This window comes from Chelon labrosus, assembly GCF_963514085.1.
Source record: "Chelon labrosus genome assembly, chromosome: 8".
NCBI lineage: Eukaryota > Metazoa > Chordata > Actinopteri > Mugiliformes > Mugilidae > Chelon > Chelon labrosus.
The window spans coordinates 20,824,922-20,851,148 of record NC_140358.1 but is presented as its reverse complement, the minus strand read 5'-3'; the positions used below and the strand labels follow the sequence as shown (position 1 = coordinate 20,851,148).

The 26,227-nt window shown below is 42.5% G+C and overlaps 3 protein-coding genes across 3 annotated transcripts in view; all 3 read left to right on the top strand.

Annotated features, from left to right (window-relative positions):
* ppp3cb (protein phosphatase 3, catalytic subunit, beta isozyme) overlaps nucleotides 1-1,250 on the top strand; it is a gene marked incomplete at its 5' end in the record, with an annotated part of 31,946 nt that extends 30,696 nt beyond the window's left edge. Inside the window, one exon of the mRNA XM_084550418.1 lies at nucleotides 662-1,250. Coding sequence (XP_084406544.1) covers nucleotides 662-840 — 179 coding nt within the window. The 3' untranslated portion in view covers nucleotides 841-1,250. The remainder of the gene's footprint in view (nucleotides 1-661) is intronic.
* Nucleotides 1,251-5,272: 4,022 nt separating this feature from the next.
* sting1 (stimulator of interferon response cGAMP interactor 1) lies at nucleotides 5,273-14,269 on the top strand. Its single transcript, XM_084550257.1, has 7 exons — nucleotides 5,273-5,464; nucleotides 6,358-6,584; nucleotides 7,555-7,747; nucleotides 9,951-10,059; nucleotides 10,201-10,445; nucleotides 13,153-13,339; nucleotides 13,754-14,269. Exons 1-7 carry the CDS (start codon nucleotides 5,378-5,380, stop codon nucleotides 14,011-14,013), a joined length of 1,308 nt encoding a protein of 435 aa, XP_084406383.1. The 5' UTR covers nucleotides 5,273-5,377; the 3' UTR covers nucleotides 14,014-14,269.
* A 9,646-nt stretch (nucleotides 14,270-23,915) lies between these two features.
* Nucleotides 23,916-25,527, top strand: LOC311492103 (DNA damage-inducible transcript 4-like protein). Its single transcript, XM_084550259.1, has 2 exons — nucleotides 23,916-24,339; nucleotides 24,841-25,527. Exons 1-2 carry the CDS (start codon nucleotides 24,162-24,164, stop codon nucleotides 25,287-25,289), a joined length of 627 nt encoding a protein of 208 aa, XP_084406385.1. The 5' UTR covers nucleotides 23,916-24,161; the 3' UTR covers nucleotides 25,290-25,527.
* Nucleotides 25,528-26,227: the final 700 nt, after the last annotated feature.

Sequence of the window (26,227 nt, the reverse complement as noted above, 5' to 3'; positions counted from 1 at the left end):
AGATGTATTTTTAGTGTCCAAGGATAATCTGGAATCAGTGGAGTGCCCCTTTAAGGAATAACGACACGGCACGTCGTGCGTTGAACCCGCTGAGGGAGGATATTTGTATTACAAAAAGAAAAATGTGAACCTTATAATGTTTTGAACAAATGGCTGGACTGTCAAAAACTCACACAGGTAAAAGGTGTGTTTTAGGAGCTTCTGTGCAGCTGTGCTTTGTTCCATATTGTGTGTTTCATGATGACTTCTCTACCAGGTGTCTCAGACTACTGATCTAGGATCAATGGCCAGGTTGCACCGACTGTCACGTTCATCGTGAGCCGCAAGGTCAAACTAATCCTAGCTCAGCATTCAGACAACAGATGAATACTGGCTAATGTGTGTGGGGTATTTGTGTAAGCACCGTGAATGTACGACAAAACTTTGTTTATCCAAACTCAATGGGACTCATCCTCGTAGTTATTTAAATGCCCTTTAAATTAAAGCATTTTAAATGTGGACATTGAGTTTTTTTTTTTTTTGAGTGTTTCCTACAAAGCTCCCGTGGGTTTGGATACACAAAGTTCTACTAAATGTTTTGTTATATATTAACTTTGTCTGCGTGTTTGTATGCTTGTGTCTGCGTTTTTCTTTGTGTGTGCGTGCCTGCCTGTCTCTGCAGCCATCCGAGGCTTCTCCCCGCAGCATCGGATCAGCAGTTTCGAGGAGGCCAAAGGTCTGGACCGGATCAACGAGAGGATGCCGCCGCGGCGCGACGCCGTCAACAGCGTGGGCCTGTCGATGGGCCGCATGAACATGGGCGAGCCCAATGGGACCGACACCAACAGCAATATACAGTGATGGACATACACTCCCACATGCCCAGACACATACCTGCAGTTAAAACTCTGATATGGTACCATATTTATAGATACGTGTACATAGGCATATATACACACAGGAGAAATGCATCACAAACACAGTATTTCTTACACTAAATAGACAACACACACATGCAGTCACACACATACACACACACACACGATTACCTAACCCTTTCCCGTTGCCCTCAGCTGTTATGTAAAGGCATGAGCGTACCCGGACTTTACCACCAAAGGCCGAATCTCTTCACTGAACTGATCGGCCCTATTTAGAGAACTACAACTCCCATGTACCTGCACAACAACAGGAAAGAAACTCCAAAAACCCTCCCCAAGCAAAACAGGAGGAGCTGCTGTTCAACGTGTATGTTGGGGATCACCAGTGGGTTGACAGTGTCAGCATGACGTGCCTGTGTCGGCGGTGTGTGTGTCGTTTGCGGGGCGGGGCGTTACGGGGTCTGGAGTTTGCACTGGGACAGGGGCAGGGACGGCGATCAGGGGCAGGGGCATTTCAGATATGCGTGCTTCTTTTTCCTGTTTGCATCCCGAAACAGGAAGCGGAACCAAACGTAGTTCGATTTTCTAGAGTTGTGGACATGCCTGCCTGCGTGCGTGTGTGCGTGAACATGCTTCAACATGTAAGTGTCCGTGTGGTCATATTTGAAAAAGTGTTTTTGTTTGCAAACGCGAGCAGACGTCGCCATCAGCCAGGCAGCGGTGAGAATAATTTTGGCGCGTGGCGGCGAGAGATGCGCCGACGTCATCTCAGCTGCAGTCTAATCTGAGCCCTCGCTGTCCTTTTCTTCTGCAGAGGAGATTCCCCATTTGCTTTTGTAGCACTACACTGCACGCGTTCTCTACTTGAAGTCAAGTGGAGGATCCCCCCCTCCTCCCCCTCCCTCCCAAAAAAAAAAATAAATAAAAATAAAAAAAAGATAACTCTGGTCCCTGGCAAGTTAGCTCTCGGGATAGGCTTGAAACTGGGCCCGGGTCACATTCGAATCTCCCTAATTGTTGTGTGTAAATAGGATACATAGAGAGGTTTTATTGCACATCTGATGCATATGGTCACAGGATGCAAGATGCAGTATAACGGAAGCGGGATACTATGATGTGAGTGAGCCGGGGGGGGGGGGGGGGGGGGGGTTGAAATGTGAAGTCACACTCTATCCATTCTCTTTCTACATCCTCCTTTCTTCCCGTGTTGCTGTCTGCTACCGAACAGCAGTGATGGCCGGGAATCTCTGGCCTAAAAGCAGGAAATGATATTACACAGAGGAAACTGACTCTTCTGGCGAAAGGCAGCAGCCACGACAACAAGAAGAAGAAGAAGAAGTCGGAAGAAAAAAAAAAAAAAGGTCTTTGTAAAGCATTTATATTAACGCATCAGTGCATGCAGAGTTAAGTTCTTTGATAATAATGTGAAGATTATATTTGTGCTCTGTGTTTCACTATGGTAGGAAAAAAAAATTTCTTCTTGTTTTTCTGGCTAATATAAATGAACTGAGGTATAATGAATCGTTTATTTTGTACATAATGTTGATTTTATTTATTTATTATTATTCTTTTTTTTGTATTCATTTTGTGTTATATTTTGTTCCGTTCGGTTTTTCTTTTTCTGTTTTTTTTTCACGACCTGTGTTTCCGTTTTCTTTCGACGCTGTACAGAATGACGGTACGCTTCTACTCAAAAGTGTCAAGTCCACGTTCTCTCCTCTCTTCTTTGTCGATGTACAGGAGTTGTTTTTAAACGATAAATATGAATAACGATAAACAAATATTAAACTAGCATTGATGAATGACCATACTATATACAAAGGCACAGGCATTCAGGCAGCCAAAAGCATGATTGCATGGTTAAAATCTGCCGCTGTTCCGAGGCAAAAAGCAGCAGACACATTTTAACAGAAGAGCCGGTGTGTTGCCGTCACCACTTAAAGGAAAAAAAGTGTACTCTCTCTCTCTCTCTCTCTGATCATAATTCTTGATGATTCCTCTTGTTATTTGATGATATTTATGATTCTATGATTACTATGATTCTATTTATTATGGACATTATTCTTAATATTTAAGCTCTCTCTCTCTGCTGGTTGCTCTTCATGTTGCGTTGCTCCTTGGTTGATCTTGTGCTTCTTTGGGAGAGGTGAACCCCCCTGGGAGACCCTGTGCCATAGAAATTGTGCCACGGTTCTGACTTTCTCTTTCTTTCTCTCTCTTTCTCTTTCTTTTTCTCTCTCTCTCTCTCTCTCTCTCACTCTGCTCTCTTTCTGTTTTGACTCCCCAGTCACTAACACTGTAAGCATGCCCCATGGGACGATCCACTTTTTTACTCTTGAATAAAATATGCATGAACCTTTGGTATGGATACTGAGCATTTATTTCCTTACCACTGAGCGCTGACACACACACACACACACACACACACACACACAGATGCCAAATTAACGAGGATGCGATGTTATGTACGCCAACGGTAAATCAAAAAACGAAGAAAAGTGCTGCAAAAAGAACAGACGGAGATCTGGAAGGAAATGCTATCCAGTCATTTCACAGAAACACTAAGCAAAGTCAGAAAATTAAGGATCATTTTCTTAAGTATTGTAGGATGTAGAATATTATTTTTTTTTTTTTTAAATAAAAAAAAAACAAATGTCAGTGTTGACACATGCAGTGAGCTTTCATGTAGACTACATGTGTTGTCTTGTTTTGTAATTGGTTCACTCTTGGACTCTGGTCCAACCGGTATTTTTAACCACAGCTGTATTATAATTTGCGTAACTGCACCTTCATGTAATTATTAACTGCTCACTGGTTGTAGTCCTCACCTGTCTGTTCATAAAGATAGTGACGTCATATTATGGAGATGCTTCTGCTTATGGGTCAGAGGAACGGTTTTGAATCAGCCCAGTTATACAAATAATAAGATATAAGGTAGTTACATTTGTCAATTCCCCTGTGGGAACCTCCCAAAGGGATCAATAAAGTTGTCTATCTATCTATAAGGTATCGTTTGTAGATAAGGTAGATAGCTGGCTCAAAGTATTTCAATGTTTAATTAAGCTTAACACTCACAAGGTCTCCAGTCTATCACAGGGCTAAGACAGAGAGACTGACAACCACTCACACTCTACACACTTACAATCACCAATTAACCTAACAAGTATGTCTTTGGACGTAGGGAGGAAGCTGGAGTACCTTGAGAGAACCCGCCCAGACACAGGGAGAACATGCAAACTCCACACAGAAAGGCCCCAGTCAGCCTGGATTCAAACCCAGAACCTTCTTGCTGTGAGGCGTCAGTGCTAACCACCGCACCACTGTGCTCCCCTAAAGCTGAAGTTGTTTAGCCGAATATTAACATGTGACATTGAAGTAAAGTTTTGTAATCAGCAGGATATATATTCCTGAATCATCTTGACCTTTGAAATTTGAACTCCCAAGTTTTAATGCGTTAATCGCAGCGTCCAAGTGGACAGGTGGACCTAATTCCTTAGGTGTTAAGTTCACAAGCCCCGGGAAACATAATATACCTCCAGTCAGAGGTGTCAGAGGTGTACTTCTACCATGGTTGAAAGAACAAAGCCTCATGATTCACACAGAAACCATTTTAGGACACCAATACCAGCGCAATAATAATAGCAGCAGCCACAGTAAACGGTTCCTTATTTTATGGTAAGAATGTTCACACAGCAAAACTGGCTGGACATACTTGCTGAATTGCTATTTTCACCCAAATCCAATGAACAAAATGCTTTTTATTTGGTTAAGTGAAAAAGAAACGAAGAAACAGATCAGGAAAGTGGCAGATGACATTGTTGAACTTCTGTCTTTAAGGGGCTGTGACTTCAGATTAAGGTTCTCAGTCATCCAGGTCATACTATCAAGAAAAAGCGTTTAAAGAAGGCAACTGGACTTGTAGAAAACTCGGATACTCAGATAAACAAAAACAACAACTTGAAACTAGAAACCAGTGGAATGAGAGACATCAATCCCAACTCGGACCAGGCTTGGGACGCCTTTCCCTCCCTCTAGCGTATCCTACCTGCTTCTACCATGTCAAAACCTGTTTACGGTCGCCAGCTTCCAACATATTCCAACAGAGTCCTCCACCACTGTCAACTACACACCCATATGAGGGAAGGGTTTCTATAAGAAGGTTTGGAGAATCCATGACAAGGAGCAGCAGTTCAGATGATACTAAGACACTTTATGTTCATTTGATTTTTGCCCTTGCAACGGTAACCATGTGACCACTAAGTTGTTCAATAATTAATACAGGCTTGCTCTAGTTTATCCGCTATCAAGAGCCCTTTGTTCATCAAAGTGCATTGAAACAGTATTGCTTAACAGAGCTTCCTCTTTCATTTGTTCTCTCGCTCTCTTCAGCCTTTCCACTCCCTCTGTGTGTGTGTGTGTGTGTGTGTGTTTTAATTCATTACCCTACCTTTACCTTGGAATATGGTCGGAGAGCAAATTTACAGGAAAGAGAAAGTGAAAGTGCTGGATCATGACAAAAAATGGGCGGAGGCAGAGGCAGAGGCAGAAAAAGAAAAGCAGACAAAGGAATCCTTCAGTCTGCATTTCATCAGAGCACACACGTTATGGTGAGTTGCTGCATGCATTTCTTTATCTTGTTTAGTTCGGGTGTCGTTAGGATCACAACACACAACAGAACTAGATCAGATTTAGGTAGAAGTCATGTCAGCTCAAATATTATCAGTGTAGCTAATGTATGGATGTCACATGACTACTTCACTGTAGCTGATTGCATTGTGGATGAAAAAAAGGTCACACCTCGAGTATTTCGCTGGGCCGCCTTTAGCTTTGATTGTTATTGTTTCAATAAGCTTCTGCCACGTGACAAGATTTATTTCCATCCGGTGTTGCATTAATTCTAAGATCTTGTATTGATGATGGGAGAGTCTGACCACTGCGCAAAGCCTTCTCCAGCACATCCCAAAGACTCTTAATGGGGTTAAGGTCTGGACTCTGTGGTGGCTAATCCATGTGTGAAACTGCTGCAATGGGCGTGTGTGGAAACTTATGTAAAGGGTCAAAAGTTCAGCCCAATGTTTTCCGTTGCTGTATACATTTTTTTTTTTTTATGTTGTTCAATGATTGAAGACTTAATTCCAACAGTGACCAGTGGAAGTGAATTTCTTTTCCTTCCAAAGACATTCAAAGTGAGGACAAAGACATGAAAAGTGGGGACAAAGCCATGCAAAATGGGGACAAAGCCTTGCAAATAGATAGGCTGCACGCAAAGAGACAACATCGCCACATTCATATTACATACTGTACATTATATAAAGGAATACATACGAATGAAGAGGTATTCTCTTTCTGTACAGACACATCTCATTTTATGGCTTTCTGTTGTACTTCTGTTGAGTTCAAATTGAGTTCACGGGAAAACATACGTGTAAACGGGTGATGTGGCCCTAAACACTGAGCGATGTGACCGTCAGTGACTCTGGTTTTTACCGTTTTCATTCAGATGCAATGCCACCGAGATCAGGACGCTCTCATCCCTCGGCCTCGTGGGAATTTGCCCGGGGGATGTGCCGCAGCGCTCGTTGCCATAACAATCGGAGGCGTCATGTTTTTGTCTCCTGAAAGGTTATTTGGCTGGGTTGCCATGGCGATACTCACCCTGACCCTTGGCCCGCTGCTGCACGGGCTCTGTCTGCTGGCGGAGGAGATGCTGCACCATTCAGACACGAGGTGAGAGAAGAGGTGTGGCGCGCGATTACGTGTGTGACATAATTGGTTCTGCTAACTACAACAGTTAACAGAAACAGACTGTTTACAGCCGTCTTATCTGCATGCTGTAAAACACATGCTCATACACGCACAACCACAGGCATAACCTGACTGCAGTTTTCCCCCAGATCACAGTGTTCTTCAAATCAATTTTTTTTTTCTCTTTTAATATTTTGAGTCACACTTCTCTCGTAAGTCATTTTAAGAAGCAGCAGGTGTCTGTTTGGCGAAATACCTTAAAGGGGAACTACTGTTTTTTTACAACCTAGGATTTATTTCTGGCACAAAATACGATCGTTTACTCACCCATATAACTTTTGTGTAATTTGTAGTCGTTTGGGAGATATTAAGATCTGCGTATATCCATATAGTGGGAGTGAATGGGGCACCGAAACGTAGTCTCGAAATAACGCATTATCTGCCGCGAAACCTGTTAATTTCATCAATATTTCGTTATCGTACGCTAGTGCCATTACAAACTATAACAAAACATTGGTGAAATGAACGCGTTTCGCGGCAGATAATGCGTCATTTAGAGGCTACGTTTCGGTGCCCCACTCACTCCCACTATACGGATATACGCAGATCTTAATATGTCCCGAACGACTACAAATTACACAAAAGTTATATGGGTGAGTAAACGATCGTATTTTATGCCAGAAATAAGGTCCAGGTTGTAAAAAAAACAGTAGTTCCCATTTAAAAACCCATTGTGCACTAGGTGTTAGGCCCCACACAGCAGATGGACAAAGACAGCCGAATATTTGAACAGTTGGCAGAGACCAAAAACAAAAAGAAGATGTTTGTTGTCAAATAATTTCCATATTAATATACAGATGCTCTAACATTATGTTTTCAGTGATAATCACTGTTGACAGCAGTGCCACATTACAGACACGGTAACATGCATCCACTTTCCGTTTTTCACCAGGTATCGAGGCCGAGCGGTGCTGAGCCACATGCTGCCAGCCTGTGGGTTGGGGGGGAAGACCCTGCTGGCTGCTAGCATGGCCTGCCTCCTGCTGTACCTGGCTGGACACCCTCTGCCACACAAAGGCCAATGCTGGCAACTCCTTCTCCTGGTCTCTGTTCTTTACACGCTGTTCAAAAGCCTGGGAGTCCTGGTGAGGTCTAGACGTGACACACAAACACCTCTGTCTTTCATGTGCTCGGGTTTCTGCCCCTACACAAAAACATGTCCTTTGACCATTATAAGACAGATGATTTATTTATTTGGTAGTCTATTTGTAAAGGACACGTACAGAAAAACGTTCACATTGTGTTCAATATGCTGCAAGTGTGACAAATAATGCCAAACAAGGTTAGAACATATGTATCTGTTGTGTTTATGGCAGTTTGCTGATGTCTATTTAAAATGTGTGGACCTATACTCTTATTTACATATCAGTGTATGGCTGGAGTATTATGAAATCCTAGTGGTTTCTTGGCCAGTGGTTTGACAGCTTGGTTATAAAAGGAGGTTTGTGGTTTAATAGCATGTGGCACCTGAAAATGGGAAGTCACAACGTGCATGTATATATATAGAGCGCTATGAAATAGTGAGTAATGTCTGGTTTGCAAATATATTTTTACACTCCTGCCCTGTCTGTACGTCATTGCCTTTAGGTTTACGTAGGGCGTCACAGACAACACAGTGAAATATAATCTTGTGTTGTATTAAACTGGCTAATCTCAGCTCTCAAAGACTCACCAACGTCACCGACACGCACACATGCAAACATTCATACAAGAACAAACGAGCTCAAAACATCGAGCAAGCCTCTTTCAAGCTAGCTGGACTTAATCTTAACATCACGGAGGTCACGGTATTCAGCTTTTGTTTCAAACAGCAAAGAGAGCTGTTGATTCATTTGTGTTTTCGGTGTGGACGCTGTGGTTCGTAGCATTGTTGAGTTGTATTGTGTTGTACTGAACCCCGTTTCTATTATTTTGACAACCCTATTGTAGTCATTGGGCTTCTCTAAACAACAGAAACTCTTTATTGTTTAATTCATTCCTGTTTACCAGCGACACAAAGTACTTCCTCCACAATGACCATACAGCTGAATCACCACCTTTCTGACGCTGTTTCAACATGAACTGAACTTCTTCATTTAGTGCAGGACTGTTATATCAGAATACGGTGATTTGAAGTGTGCCTAATGTTTTGGCGAGTGAGTTCATATATATATATATATATCCATGTTAATATATTCTTCTGTGTTGTTATGTTGCACCGTAGGGGCCAGAAAAAAAAGTATTTAACACCTCTGTATGTTTTTCTTAACATATTGTATAAGCGACAATGAACGTGACTTGACTGGACATGTTCATAAACTGATCTTCGCTAAGGGCAACAAAGTCATTTATCATTCCTCGGTACTGCAAGCCCCCCGCTCATAAATCTACTCAATGCTCGACGCCGTCCTCTAGTCACGGCCTTCTCCGTAGTCATGCTGCCGTCATCCCGGCTTACGTAGCTCCGCCGGCCTCACAAAGAGCAGCTACTCAGTTATGTCACCAGACCTGCCTCACAAAAGACGAGTTTCAATATGAATCGAAGTATAAAGCATACAGGTTTATCCGGTGTGCCGCTCTATAACACTGCTTCATTGAGCAAAGAGAGTCGCCCACTCTTTGACACAACCTTGCACAACTTTTTGTTACTGGTGTAACGATTGCGTCAGTATTTAAATGTATTCCAGCTGTGGAGCCCACATGCTGACATCTCCGAAATGATGCTGTGTGCGATAGCAGCCAATACATTAGGCTACCTATCATAGTGCCAGAGCAGATAATTGAGTGGTTAAACTAGCAACCTTCAAACACAATTAAAGTCTTAAGTTCATTCTAAAGCTGCACAGGGTGACAAGAATCTGCTGTATTTCTTTACGGTCCAGATAAATTTAGATCCTGACTACACTTCAGAAAAACCAGTCCCTATGTAACACTTCACCGAAGCATCACTTGATTATAATTGACATGGCATTTCTGGAGTAAAAATAGGCTTTAAAATGTGTCTTCGTCAGCAAGAATGACCATCGCACGCACAGCGTTCTCGAAGAATGGCTGTATAAACTTGAACAAAACGCACTGTTCCCTCAGGCTCCTTTTAGAAACTGGGATTCACATCCATCTAAAACGTCTGCCCCTCGGTTTTTCCACTGATTTCAGTCTAGAAATATATGTCAATCAATTCTGTCTAAAAAAGAAATTTATACATCTTCGTCCTACATTGGAGATTAGCTTCTCAGGGGCCATTTTCCTTGTGTGCGGAGGTAAATATGGTGTGACTTGGTTCTGTCTGTTTCTGTGGTCTGTGTCAAGGGTCCGTCAGAGGTGGAGGTGTCAGATATCTGCGAGAGGAGAAAGATGAACGTGGCCCACGGCCTGGCCTGGTCCTTCTACCTGGGCTACCTCCGACTGGTGCTGCCATGTCAGTAACGTCAAGACAAACACACCTAGTTTTCCCTCCTGTTTTTAGTCAAATCTAATCAGTTTAAATTGGATAATACTTAGTATGCTGTTCTAGTAATACTAGAGACATGGCTGAATGTGTTTGTGTGTGTCCGTCCAGGTTTGGAGGAGTCCATCGCAAAATTTCGCGCCACTCATCAAGCCAGCAAAGACTCCTGGGGTCGCGGCTCCAGGAAGCTCCTCATCCTCGTCCCCCTCGACGCCAACATCGCCAACAAGCTGGAGGACGAGGACGACAACATCCGTTTCTATGACAACCTGCCAAACAACGAGATAGACAGAGCAGGAGTCCGGGGGCGGGTCTATAAACACAGCGTCTACAGCGTGCTGGACGGGAACGGGAAGGTAGGCGAGGATGTGAAGTTAACGGTGTGACGGGTAGATTACGATGCAGGTGTATTATGCAAAAATTGTACTGCACAGGGTACAATTTTCAAACAGGTGGTCGGTAATACGTAACAGTTTGCATTTGGAAGTGTTCGTCTCATCTTCGGAGTAAAAATATTCTGTCAGTATTAAATAAAGTCATAAGGGAACCTTCAGGTTGAAGGCCGTGAGCTACTCGTGCAGCCTTCTTGATGCCAGCGTGAGCTAAAAGACTCAGTGTGCTGATATTTTTCTCCTTTGATCCGATTTGTAAAGACTGTACAGCTCCAATGCGATAGACAGAGAGAGAGAGAGAGAGAGAGAGAGGAAAGTGACAGAATCAAGGAGCTCTTTCTGTATATAAAATCAACTCTGCAGTGAAAGGTAGTAGAAAGTAGTTTCAAGTAAGAGCAAAAATGGCCACCAATTTTTTCAAAGTGATTAAAAGAACGCCCATAGTTTAGTGTTGCAGACATTACACAGAATAAATTGGTGATGAATATCGTCTTTATTTCTGGTTTGTGCTATTTTATACTTCTACGGCACTAAATACTAACTTTACATACAAACTATAATAATGTATTAACTGTTTTAAAGGTAGATGGTCCAAGAGTCCAAGGTGACATCTTCATGATTCCAACAACGGTCCAAAAACCAAATGATATAAAGTTTACTATCATATAAAGCACTGGAAAGCAGCACCTCACCACACTGAAGGAAATTAAGACTCTTGTTTCAGCTGCATTATAAATATAGTTCATTTACACCGATCAGACATAACATTATGGCCCGGCTGGCCTTAGGCAGATGGGTCCCTCCATATGAGCTGCGTTCTGCTCAAGGTTTCTTCCTGTTAAAAGGGAGTTTTTCCTTGCCACCGTCGCCTTCAGGCTTGCTCTGGGGGTTTCAGGCCGGGTTTTGTAAAGTGTCTTGAGACGTCTTGAATTGAATTGACCTTTGGCTAAGCCCCGCCCCCCTTAGTTACTGTTGCTACGTCCGACATTCTCTTCTGGGCTGTGGTTTTCTGGTTATCTATAAGGCTCTGGTATCAACATGGCTTATGCTGTGACAGCTCTTCCTGCTGAACTTTTGTCAAACTTTTATAAAGCAGCAAATAAAGTGTCCGATAGAAGTAGGCAAAAGGGGCTGCAATATGCGTTCGAAGGCTATATTCAGGACATACAAGTGAAACGCAACGAACAACAAGGCATCCAAATAGAGGCAAAAGCATACCGGTCACAGTCAAAAAATGAACCACCGCATATCCTATTAATCGAGATGGAGGCTGGGACTGACAATATCAAGGAGCAACACTGTTCATGCAAAGCTGGTACGTCTCTATTTACTTCTATAATCGTTATTACGAAGCAAACAGACTAACGTTACGCATGTATAACGTTGTATTTCTTCAGCGTGTGCTAGCGTATCAACAACTATGCAACTTAAGCTGTAACGGTGATGTTTTGGTTAGCTCCACAGGGTTTTGCGCGCACATCATTGGGCTTATCCATACCCTGGATATATACCGACAGTATAGCCTGCCGAGACCGAAAATATGAGACGCCGGCGTTAAAGTTAATGGAGCGCTGTGAAAAAGTGTCGGACCCCTGTGGGAGCTGTGATTGGTCAATCTACATTCTAGGGTGTGGCTTAGCCAAAGGTCAATTGAATTATGATCACCTTCCTAATATTGTGTAGGTCTCGCTTGTGCCTCCAAAACAGTCGTGACTCATCAGAGAATGGACATGGGCCTCCTGTTTGTGTCTGGCAACAAGATGTTGTTAGTGGGGGGCCTTTGGGTCCTATGGGTTGAGGGGAGGGGCCTCTGTGGATCATCCCACAGATACTTGATCAGTTTGGGATCTAGTGAATTTGGAGGCCAGGTCAACACCTTGTGCTGTTCTTCATGTTTTTTTTTAGTTGTTCCTAAATTGTTTTTGTGTGTGTGTGTGTCTGTGTCAGGCTGCATCCTGCTGGGGATGGCTGCTGCCATCAAGAAGTGTCATTGCTATGGGGTGGGGGTGCCTGGTCTGGTCTAGGTGGGTGCTACATGTCTAAGTAACATCCACATGAATGAATGCCAGGTTTGAAAGTTTCCCAGCAGAACATTGAATTGTTACAAGATTGTCAGTGTTATTTACTGTCTGTGGTTTTAATGTTGTGGCTGATCGGTGTATATTTTTACATAAAACTACTCACTGAACTTAAGCTAGTTATAATTTCCTCTATATGTCAGTATATTTGTGGTAATATTTCAGTGATATATAAATATATTGTATTAACGTTGCCTTTCCTTAATGAGATACCTGCTATTGCTTTGTCATGTTTGAGTGTGAAAGGTTGTGTCTCTTTGTGTTAGCCCTTTGTAGATCAGGTGTGGTACCCCACCTCTCTAGAAGTCCTGTAGTAAGATACTGAAGCCTGTAGCACATCCCCTCAGGCAGGCTGTTTCTCTTCAGTAGCGTAACATTAGCACCACCTCCTGGTCAAACCTCAGAATTACACCAGCTGAGAACTGATTTGTTGAAGCACCGTAACAGCACCATCTAACTGTGAATCACGACAATCAAACACATCTGAGGCTACAGTGCCACAAGCTTTTAAAGGATTATCTGTCCAGGAAATGTATCTCCCTCTGGGTGTCTGCTTTTGTCCTCCATCTATGTGTGTGTGTGTGTCTGAACAGGCCCATGAGTGTGTGGTGGAGTATGCAACGCCTCTACTGACGCTCTACAGCATGTCCCAGGAGAGCAGCGCTGGTTTCGGGGAGGCTGAGCGCAGAGAGCAGGTCCTGCTCTTCTTCAGGACGCTGCAAGACATCCTGGAGCACTCTCTGGAGTGTCGCAACCGCTACACACTCATCCTGCTCAATGGTACAGATAGACAGACAGATACGCGCGTGTGTGTGTGTGAACTTGACACAGGCTGCTTTTAGTGGGATTTAAGCTTTTACTTTATCCACTTCCCCACAAGGATTCACAATTAGGATTTGTGTATTAATAGACGCTTTTGCAGTTTATGTTTTTAAGAGGTTTTTGCTGATACACTGTCTGCCCGGTATAAAGCTAAAGTGAGGTATGAGGGTCAGAGTATCAGTGTTAGGAACATTTCTGGGCTTTGGTTCAATTAACTCTGGCCCCATGTTAATGTTTTATCTTTGTGACGGCAGAGAGAAAATCTAGTTAATCTACATGTTCCTGGATTATCATAAACTGTGCTTAAAAACAACGGCAAAAGCAAAAAGCACAGCTCATGTTTTCTTCTTCTTCTTCTTCTCCTTCTTCTAGACGAGCATGAGAACGACCCTCACTTCCTGTCCAAGACCATCCTCAGACACTTAGAGCAGCAGAAGAAAGAGGAGTTCTGTCTCAACCCACCTCCTCACCAAGAGAGGGGGCGCCAGTCAGAGAGCACCCCGCACATGAACGGCGACTGGCACTGCCCGGAGCCGATGAGCACGGACCCCACGCTCATGTTCAGCCTGGAGAAACCTCTGCCTCTGAGGGAACCTGTGGAGGACACCGACCGCTTCGACAGAGTATCATAAACACTTATCTCACCACGGTCACAGTGTTCCTCTTATGTTATACTATTGTTTTGTACTTTCTTATAGCAGACCGACAGATTAGGGAGTAACCTCTTGACACTTTCAGATTTTTTTTTTTTACTTTTTATGCCTTTTTAAGACTTTTTTTCACTTTAATTATTTTTTTTTTTAATTATTGAGAATTTTTCTTTTATATAAATGCAAAAACAACATAAAAACAGGTAAATACCAAAACAAATAAAAAGTGGGAGATTCAGCTGTGGCGATCTATGTCGCTGTTCAGTCCTGAGTATTGTCCATTTCATCCATTTTTCTTCAAGTTGAGTTTCCTCTAGTCTTAGGCGGTGTGTCATCTTTTCCACTGTGTAGATATCATCTACAATCTGTGCCCATTGATCGTATGTAGGGAGGTCCTCCTTTCCCCATTTCCTTTTAAGTATCTGTCTTTTGATTGTGTATTTTCTTCACATAAGTTACATAGATATAGTACTGTACAAGACATAGGGATCTCATAACCGAGTATTTTCAGTAGCGTATCATGTAACATTTTCCAAAATGCCTAGAATCTAGACGCGCCCCTAGTGGCGTCTAGTTACTCTCCGTTGACTTGAGATTTCGAAAAATCCAAGATGTACCGGGCCAATCACGAGTCGGTGGGCGGGCTTAACATGACGACGACTGACCTGCGACCATAAATTCCGTGAATTACGCGTGAATTCCCTCATCCTAGCTAGAACTACCAGAGCGATGGCTGCTGCTAGCGAACAACTTTCTTTCGAATCGGCTTTGGCCGCCACTCTGAAAGACTTGAAGTTAAAGGGGAACTCCGGCGCAAAATGAACCTGGGGTTAATAACACATGTGTACCGAGTTCGACTGTTCTCTGGTATTTGTTTTCATGCATTTGTTTTGTTAGTCAAATGTGACCAGTTTTCTTGCAAAGACTGAACTGTCTGTTGCCGGAAGAAAGCACTGAGAGCATAGGAAAGAGAGTTCAGTTTCCCCAAGATGGCGCCCGCCTGGATAAGCGAGCCGGACGCGAACGGTACTGTGTTCCTTTTTTAATAAACTGCCTGTATACTTGCAAAGTTCTCAATGCTTCGGTTTACATGTAGAGACCCTGGTTATGCTACCGTGTAAGTGTGGTGATATTGTGAGCCTTGTTAGTGGTATAGAAATAGCGATTTCTTTTCATGTGTCGGTGTGCCCCGAAGGCTAGCGTTATACGCTAAATAGCGGTTTGCAAGAAAACTGGTCACATTTGACTAACAAAACAAATGCATGAAAACAAATACCAGAGAACGGTCGAACTCGGTACACATGTGTTATTAACCCCAGGTTCATTTTGCGCCGGAGTTCTCCTTTAAGCTTTTCTCTAAGAAAAGAACAAGGAACTCCACTGAGGTCGTTCTTACAGAAGAAGGATGTATTTGGAGTTTTGCCAACCGGATACGGCAAAAGTTTGATCCACAGCTTAAAAATGATTAATACAGGAGAAACTCAACCTGTAGGCGAACTCATAAAAAAAAAAAAAAAAACAGGATGCAACAAGAACTATTTAATATCTATTAGGATAAGTTTTTTCCACAACACATGCAAGGAACTCTCTTTTCCGTCGCTCTGACTACGTCACCTTCTTCGTTGCTCTGATTGGTTGTAGCGCCGTCCTATTGAGCGGAGAGGGAGTTTGAAAGACAACCGTTTATCCCATAGACATATATAGATAGACGCGACATTGACTGTGGAGGGACGTGCCTAAAGCGCCGCCATCTTGGTACAGGGCTCGCAGAGGCAGCGGTGCATGAACATACGAAGGAAAGCGGTACTCCTCAATCTCAAAGTAGAATTATTCGCTGAATTTTGGACCGATTTCAAAACATATTGAACTGTTAAAAACGTCACACATGTAGCTATGATAAAAATATGGGTTTACTACCCAAATACAATTTTTACTTAATGTTATCAGCAGACTAGCTTCTGACAGAGGATTGTAAAGAAAAGATGCCAGACTTCAACTGAGCGATTTATGATCACTTTCATTGTGTAGAAACACCATTCCTCCATAGATGTAATGCACTGTAGGAGCGAGTGGCCCTGTTCCAAGATGGCCACCCTGTAGGCACGCCGCTCTAGTAGACGGCAGCGCTCAATGTCGCGTCTATCTATATATGTCTATGGTTTATCCCACCCCTCTGGTTGAGCCCTGTCTATGGAGAGTGCCCAGACCCTACATTTAATGTGGGTCTGGCTCGTCAGGCTACTATTTTATCACATTTTCAAAAAAAACATGGTTCGTCCACAGCCTCAGAATCGGAAAAATATTCAGGCGTGTTGGAAAAAAACTAGCAGTAGCAAGTTACAGGTAAACAAGCCGACCGTCGCGGGTGCGCGCGCCGTTCAGAGATGACATCATCCAGGTCAGAAGACATCATCCGGGTGTGCGTGCCGCTGGATGATGACAACAGGTAACTCCGGACTCAATGGGGAATAGCACTAGCGTATCATAACAAAATATTGGTGAAATGAACGAGTTTCGCGGCAGATAATGCGTTATTTAGAGGCTGTGTCTCGGTGCCCTGTTACTCCCGCTATATGGATATACGCTGATCTAATTATATCCTAAATGAGTGCAAATGATACAAAGGTTATATGGGTGAGTAAACAACCGTATTTTAAGCTAGAAATAAGGTCCAGGTTGTAAAAAAACAGTATTTCCCCTTTAAAGTCAAAGTTACAATGTTGAAATAATGTTAAAATGCATGCAACTGTTGCAAAACTCCAGTTGCCTTTGCTTAACATGACCTGGATGACTGAGAACCTTCACATCCGTGCGTGTAAATATTAACACCAATTCTGCTTGAATAATAATAAAACGATCATATTTAAATTGCATTTAATTTCAGAGGTTTACAAATGTAAAAAAATAAAAAACATAAGGCCATTCTAAAGTGAGTGAAGCAGGGTAACTGGGAGAGAATAACTACGAAAGCACAGACGGCAGGAGGGTTCAAATGAACACACCGTGTGTTTGACAAAGAAGAAAGAGACGGAAGACAGAGATGTGTTTTACGGCTGTCCAAACAAAAGGAGCCGTCACAAGACACCTGGCACAGAGCTTGTTTATCTGCATCTCACATGTACACTCACCTCCTGACTAAGAGCGCGCTTGCTGAAACTGCTCGGAGAGGTTGCATCAGATGTTGTTTACAAGCCCGTACGTCTTCTCGACAAGGAATTCACAAAAACACACTCTAATTCGCATGGATTATTGCGCGTGTGTGAGGCAGATTAAGAGGGATAATATAAATAAAACATGCATAAAGCTCTATAAAAAACTTTATTTATTTTGTCTAGTTCTGCACGATTTTACTTTTAATCCTCTTCAAATGAAGCAAGGCCGCTCCCTGTGAGGAGGACCTGCAGTATAGTCACAACGCTGTGGCTGCTCAGTGTTGCGTTGAAATAAATGTTGTGACATTTTAGCTAATCGTCTTGCTTCACGCTAAACAGAGAGACGCGAGAGTGGCAGGAAGATTATAGGAATACGATACGTACTTTAAAGTTCACCTGCCGTGCTCCAGGCTGCAGCAGCTGAGATAAAACACACATCAATCAGCACACAAGTCAATAGTCAAGGTCACCAGAACGACACTTTTAGCCACACAATCTGCAATAAAAAGTACTTCTGTGTATCCGTATAGTGGATCAACACTTAAATAGAAAATAAATTTGGATTTTGAGTCATAAAAAAACACAACAAGATTTCTTTTTGTCACTTTCGTGTTATTGGAAATGAAATCCTCTGGGGTTTTTTTTCTGCTATGGAACAGGAACAAGACAAAACGCCACCAGAGAACGGTAATTCAAAAGCGTCAGTCTCGACAGCTCTAATAAATTTAAATCAGACATTTTATAGCACGGCAATTAAAGCTGTAAGCCGTGAAGGCCTCTGATCTACAGGTGATAAGCGATCACTTTGAAGTTAACGCAGTCTACGACCTCATGCACACACGTGACTGCACGTGGACGTGAGTCTGTGTGTTTCATTCTTCTTCTTCTTTTGTTCCTTGATAAGAATTAAACAACACATGTGAGTCTCGACAGGAGGCAACGAGAGACGAGTCAAACCGGTTTTCTTTCACCGTAAAAACACTACGCCTCGAGCAGCTGACATCAGCTGATACACTGATGCTCGTGGATGATAATGAAGCCATTGTGAGTGTGAGTTTACACACAGCAGGACACTGGCTGCTTGTTAAAGTAAATGTGAAACTGTGAGCTGGCTTCATGCGGACCACGGGTGAATGTGTGTCACGCCTTAACATTAAGCTGCAACCAAACACCACTAATAATAATTTGCTCAGCCGCCAGGTTTGGACACACCAGGAGACACGATCAGATTATACTAATCCTTGCTGCCCTTCCCTGTTTACCTGCGTGCTTTAGACTTGATTTAAACTTTTAACTGCTCGTTTTACAGGCTTGTGTCTACAGCTCAGATTTACTGGGTTTACCGAGAGCCTGATGTTCTGAGATCCTTCGTCACGGATCAACTAATTCTTTCGAAATCTCGACTGGTCACTAAACGTGAAGCTCAGCTGTGGGACTCCTTATCTGGCGATGTCAGCCAGGCATCAGAGCGATGGGGGCATCAGGGTAAGAAGAGAGGCAGATGAAGTGATGCACCCATCATGTCCTAGTGTCTACTGTACAAGCCTGTGGGGGCAGTGCTATGATCTGGGGTTGCTGCAGTTGCTCAGGTCTAGGTTCAGCAACATTATGTGTCCAAAGAATGAGGTCAGCTGACTACCTGGATATACTGAATGACCAGGTTATTCCATCAATGGATTTTTTTCTTCCTTGATGTTCACGGGCATATTCCAAGATGATCAATGCCAGGAAAGAGTAGTTCAAGGAGCATGAGACATCATTGTCACACATGGATTGGCCACCACAGAGTCCAGACTTTAACCCCATTGAGAATCTTTGGGATGTGCTGGAGAAGGCTTTGTGCAGTGGTCAGGCTCTCCCATCATCAATACAAGATGTTGGTGGAAAATGAATGTAACACTGGATGGAAATAAATCTGGTGACATTGCAGAAGCTCATCGAAACAATGCCACAGCGATTGTGTGCTGTAATCAAAAACTAAAGGCGGCCCAATGAAATATTAGAGCAGGCGTGTCAAACTCATTTTAGTTCAGGGGCCACATGCAGCTCAAAGTATAAATAACGACAACTCCAAATGTTGTTTTGCTTTAGTGCAAAGAAGTACAAGTACATTACTAAAATGTTTACATTTACTGAGCTATCCTTTTTTATTAAACATTTATGAACAACCTGGAATTTCTTTAAACAGGTCTACTAAAGTATTAAATTTGGGATGTGTTTATAGCAGCAGTCAGAATGTACCTGGTTAGTTTGATATGCTGCCCATGAGAGCTCGGCCTCCTATACGTTAACAAAATTACTGTAGCCCCATAGGTCCCTACTCGTAAAAAGGAAATACATTACATACATTTATTTTTGACCAGGTGGTCCCAACCTTTGAATTTAATATCAATTAAGTCCATCAATTAAGTAAATTGGTACCAAACCGTTGGCGCATGCGCACGTTGGAGCCCATTTGAATCCAGTTCACAGTGTCTTAACAGTACTCACAGTTCCTGGGATGAAGGATGCCGTTAGATATGACGTGGCAAACCCCTCCTTCAGCAGTGTCCCATCACTGTGGTGAAGAAACACGTCCTCGGGCTCCGTCCACGTTCATAATCGTCCAGTAGTTTCTCAGCAGCTTGGTGCAACGAGTGTTTCCCAAACACAAGTCTCTCTAACTGCTAGCACGAGGAGCTAGCTAGCAACAGTCCGCGGTGTGGTAACGGTTTAGAATCAATTAAGTTGAATTCCCAACGGAAAAAAGGCTTCAACTGAACGTCCAGTCTCTCCGGCAAACAAATACACTAGGTCGTAACTAAATCACACTAACTTAAAACACTATAAGCTTACTGAACTACGTTTTGGCGGTGACTTTCTTCCGCCTCTCGGTCAGATTGGCAGATTGACACCTGTCCATAGAATTAACGCCACAAGACTATGGTGCGTTCAGGAACCATGTTGAACATCGGACATTCCATATACGTAGTGAACATTCCCAAATACTAGTTGTCTTCTATGTAATTTCCGCGTTTTGCACTTTACATATGCATGCCGCGGGCCAAAGTAGATCCTCTGGCAGGCCGGTTTTGGCCCGCGGGCCGTATGTTTGACACCCCTGTGTGTGATCTTTTTTTTTTTATTTTTTTATTTTATGTATTTATTTTGGCCAGGCAGTGTAATCACTTGTTAAAACAAAAGTTGAAAGCCAGTTAAAACAAAATCAGAAAGGTGATAATTCAGCTGGATTTCTGTTATTTAGCCTAGCCCACTAACTAAAATTCATTCATTCATTCATTCATTCATCTTCTATACCCGCTTATTCCTGTTAAGGGTCGCGGGGGTCTGCTGGAGCCTATCCCAGCTGTCTTCGGGCGAGAGGCAGGGGTACTAACTAAAATTGGGTTGCCAAAATAATGGAAACAACAAAGATGTTGTGCTAGTGTGTACCTAAAGTACTGACAAGTGAGTGTATATAAGTTAAGGAATAAAATGCTTGTTTTCTTTCTCTACATTCTTTTACATTCATTTGAAACTGACAAAAAAAGGCAGAAGGCTGAAATGGTTAAATGTGTCACAAAAAAAAAAAAATGCTGAGTGTCCTACAAGCTCTGTGGTCACGTAGCCACAGTTGGTATTGGTTACGTAGAGATAACATACTCTGATCACACACTGTAGTTCCCCTGCAGTTCCACAGAAAGTCATTTCCTCCTTGGTGGCGAGTCGTTGTGATGACAGCGTCTAATCTGAATGTGATTGGCTGGTGGCAGCCGTGGTGTGACAGCCGGGAGATTTCCCAAAAAGGTGACTCAGGTGTGTGAGGTTAACCTGCAAAAGAACCGCCTTCCTCCTCAGGGTCTGCCGGGTGGACTTTGAGACGTGGAGCAGGTTCATTTGAGCGCTACACTGACTTTTCAGATGTTACTACGAACCTTGTTATATGTTCACTCTTCCCCTCCATGAAGCTCGTTATGTTTCTGTATTAAACAACAACAAATGTATTCTCAGGTGTCCCCACTTTGATCACTGTGCTGTGGCTAATTTAACTAATAGTAGGGTTGTCCACTCCACATGACGAAGTGTCCTTGGCCAAGACAGTGAGTCCAAAGTTGTCTTGAAAGGTAGCTCTTTTCACTAAGGTGTAAAAACACTATAGCATTTATTTTTAGGGCAACATAGTCAGTTTAAACCTTGGTGGCCTGATGGACATGATATCAAGCCACCAAAAGAGAAGTTGAAACGGCACACGTGGGTAGAAGCTTCAGAAAGGTAATCAGGGTTCAGACTACAAACATCCTTAACAAAAAAAATCTTAATCTCAGCTTTAAAACTAATAATGAGTCAGCAAAGGGTTTGTTAAAACATAATGGATCTCATCTGGTGGAATATTTTCCACGTGGTGGGTGTGGTTGCATAAACCTCAATCATTGGACAGGAATGGAAAAACATATGGTAGAGTGTTTTTTTTTGAATACGCCTCCAGCTCTCCACCAGGTAAGTGAGTGTTAGACTTTGTTGCTCACCTGTGACTAAGGCAGGGCTCACGCTTGCCGTGTCTAGACTTGGCGCGCTCGGACACGTAGAAAAACACACTCAGAGCTTCTCTGGAAACCGGCGAACGTCTCTCTGGAAGTAGTTTTAAAAGTTAAACTCGCTAGGAAGTAACAGAAAAACTCGCTAATGCAATTTTATATTAACGAATCTGTTAATATAAGATAATCTGATGGCAGAACGTCTGATAGCAGATTCTTGCACTGTTACACTATGAATGTGAATGACATAATGACAACACAGAAGACGATGGACACTGATCACAGTCTGAAAAATAAAGTCTGTGTACACGTTCTTTCACATGCTCAACATTTAAACTGTTATTTTCACCTGTGATAACCCATACAGTGTCAGTGTCTCTCTTTTTCTAAATTTTTCCTCATGCCAGACATATTAAGTAAATATCCTACACATTCTCCTATAAAGAATATCCATAATATGAATTACAGGAACATTTGTTATGTGCCATACATGTGACAGCAAGCCTATAGTCTGTGGGAAGTGGTCCCTTCCTCTCTGAAACTGCACTGTGGTTACCGCCGAATAACATTCAATACACCCACTGCACGATGATGAATTTCTATTTAAACCACAATATATGTCACAATAGTCATAGGCTAGTATATTTCCAGCCCATGTGTCCTTGTTGAATTTTCAATTCAAGTTCCTTTTACTTCAATAAAAGTGCTGATACACCAAAAAAAAGAAGAAAAAAAAATTCTATGACCAGTCTTTAAATGGCAAATATTATAAGAAGTAAATGCAAGTAAAAAAAAATGGCCTCTGAGTATTATACGATAATGTTTAGTGTAATTAATACTTTTTTATAATATATTTTCAGTACTATTTTATAGTTTTATTCATTGGGGAAATAATTTTATAGGCCTGCTTCCTGGAAAAGAAGAGGGAAGTATGAAATACGAGGAATCTACAAATTACCTTACAGGAAACACTCAATTTAAATGTCATTTTAGTAAAAAGTTATTCACTATTCACTTATTACTGAAAACTGGTAAAAGTTAAAGGGGAACTACTGTTTTTCACAACCTGGTTTTTTATTTTTGGCACAAAATACGATCGTTTACTCACCCATGTAACTTTTGTGTCATTTGTAGTTGTTCAGGAGATATCTAGATCTGCGTATATCCATATAGTGGGAGTGACTGGGGCACCGAAACACAGCCTCTAAATAATGCGTTATCTGCTGAGAAACTTGTTCATCTCACCAATATTTTGTTATCGTACGCTAGTGCTATTCCCTGTTGGTGAAATGAACGAGTTTCACGGCAGATAATGCGTTACTGATAGGCTGCGTTTCGGTGCCCCAGTCACTCTCACTATATGGATATACGCAGATCTAAATATCTCCCGAACGACTGCAAATGACACAAAAGTTATATGGGTGAGTAAATGATCGTATTTTATGCCAGAAATAAGGTCCAGGTTGTAAAAAAACAGTAGTTTCCCTTTAAGGTGTTTTGCCAGTCGTTCGGGAGATATTAAGATCTGCGTATATCCTTATAGTGGGAGTGACTGGGGCACCGAAACACAGCCTCTAAATAACGCATTATCTGTCGCGAAACTCGTTCATTTCATCAATATTTTGTTATCGTACGCTAGTGCCATTACAAACTATAACAAAATATTGGTGAAATGAACGAGTTTCGCGGCAGATAATGCGTTATTTAGAGGCTGCATTTCGGTGCCCCAGTCACTCTCATTATATGGATATACGCAGATCTAAACATCTCCCGAACGACTACAAATGACACAAAAGTTATATGGGTGAGTAAACGATCGTATTTTATGCCAGAAATAAGGTCCAGGTTGTAAAAATACAGTAGTTCCCCTTTAAATTATATGATGAAATGGAGACATTTTTTTCTTCACACTTGAAGCTCATTATTCTTTTTGTGAACTTCTTGTGAATTACAAAAATCCTTTAATTATAGTGCGATCCTAGTTCAATAGTTGAATCCCTGACAGTTCATCAAAGATTTATTGCTAAAAAGTGTGTTTTGTGTTTTGTATGAAAAAATCTTCTTATTATAAATATGTTTCCCTCTGCTATGGAACATTAAAACAGGACCGTGGTGAGTAAATGCATTGTGTAATATGTTTAAATTACACATATTGTTGTATGTAAAGTAAAAAATAAAGACATAAAACTGCTTTAAAGGAGGACATGTTTGCCCTCGGTAGGTTTACATTGACCCTAAGTGACCTCTCTCGTTGCTCACGAGCCAGGAACTTTCTCGATCGAACCGGTTGAGCCCCGCCCACATGAAGAGAACGCTCAGCTGATGCAACGGCCGGCAGGAGTCGCAGTATAAAAGCTCCGCGCTGCCCTCCGACAGACGCTCTGCTCTGCTTAACCCAATACATGGAGAACACACGACCCGAACGCTTGGAGGAGATACCGGAGCTTCACAGTCAGGAATCAGGATGGTCTATACCACGGCTTTACTCTTAGGACACGCAGTGCCCGTCTTGTCGGAGGAGGACAGCGTCGTGGAGATGATAGGAAAGTACTTCCTCCAGCTCGCGTCTCCGGGCAGAGACGCGAGCGCTGCCCGGCGGGGGAGCGTCGAGAGCTGCGATGAAAAAGAGAGCAACTCGCCTTGTAAGTAGTAGTTTAAAAAAAAGTTAATAAATAAAGTTATTTTAGATTTTAAAAGAAAGAGGAAAAAAAAGTATGTCGAAACAGTTTAGTTGCTTCTTTCTTAACATTAATTGTAAAGCCGTTAAAAATCCTAATCACATTTAAATATCAATGCGCCGCCGTTAAATTAGCTGTATTAAAGTTAGAGGCGGACGTAGAACTATACAACTTGGCGGAAGAATAATTAATGCCAGTAATAAGCGTCTCTGATGGTGTCTGATGTAACTGACTCAGCTCTTGGATCAGCTGATGTCACACCATCCGTGAGCTCTGCTTCCCCTTATCAGCTGCTTTTTATTCTGATGACTCTGAAACATTTAAATACAGGCTCGCAGAACTTTAATTACACAATAAAAGCACAATGATTTAATGTAGTCAAGGACGTAGGAGTAAACTTTAATCTTTTGTCAGCATAAAGACTTTTTTTTCTAACCTGCTTCTATTTTTAATCTCTTTCCACAGTTGCTAACTTTGACGCTGGCTTGGAGCACGAACAGCGGCTCCTCCAGCAGGACGTGACCCGGCAGATAGAGCGCTGCCTGACCGAGGCCAAGGCGTCCGTCCTCCACTGCAAGGAGCTGCTCCTTCCCCGACACATGACCGCCAGGGTCGGCCAAGACGTGGTGCGCACCGCTGCCGACGAGCCCTGCGGGCTGCGGGGAGCCTCCATCCAGCTCTACGTGGAGAGAAAGGGCAGCCTGGAGCCCGTGGTGGGGAGAATCTACCCCGACCCGACGGTCACCCCGACCTTCGAGCTGTCTGTGGTCTTCAAGGCCGATAAGGACGACGGCTGGCCGCCACTCAAGCACATATTTGACACCAACAAAGTATTGAAGCTCAGGCCAGAGTACCGGCTGGTGAAGAGGAAGCTTTACTCTTCCGCCAGTCCTGTAATACACGATTTCAACTAGAGTGAATGGAAACCTGTGTGTTTTTTAGATGTCTGGCAGATTGTGTCGTGTTTCCACTCCAAGGAAGTGCCTTGTTCTTTATTTAATGTATGAATGTATGAGCAGGAGCCCTGCTGCTTGTTTGACCACACTGTTTTTGCACATAATGATGTTGAATGTTTGAGGACTGAGCTGGTCTCTCCTGTATTGTGCTTTCCTTGTTATTTATAGAACTTTAAAATAAATATTTTGCACAAAATCTCTTTGTCCTTGTCTGTTTGCCTTTCACAACATAATTAATGTCTGACTATATCGGTTATTATAGGGCCTGCAGGGTTCCCACGTGTCCTGGAAAACCTGGAAAATGATTGACCAATTTTCCAGTCATGGAAAACATATGGAAAAATGAGAAAAAAGGTCAAATGTCCTGGAAACTATTAAGTTATCCTGGAAAATTATTTATCCTCCCCCTGCCTTCTGAGCGAATGCAAACAGGTTAAAAGCAGGGTTCCCACTCCTGACCAGAAATTATTTTCCAGGACATTTTCAGCTGCTACAGAGACAAGTTATCATGTCATACACCAATACATTCCCCGCTCATTCTTTGGAATGATACTAGCGACACTGGCACTTTTCAATTTACCGTAGTCCCGAGTTTTGTCTCTAAGCGCGGGGTCTGAAAAGTCACTAAAGCCAGAAACTCTCTGCTAAAGCTAGCGACAAAATCAAATTTGATTTGCTGGCAGTGTCACGTGGGGCGCTGCGCTGGCTAGAGGCAGAGAAGCTCTGTGCCTTATGTTGCCCAGAAGACATGCATGCGCATAACTTTTAACCCGTTTGCATTCAGGATAAATAATTTTCCAGGATAATTTAATAATTTCCAGGACATTTGACCTTTTTTCTCATTTTCCATATGTTTTCCATGACTGGAAAATTGGTCAATCATTTTCCAGGTTTTC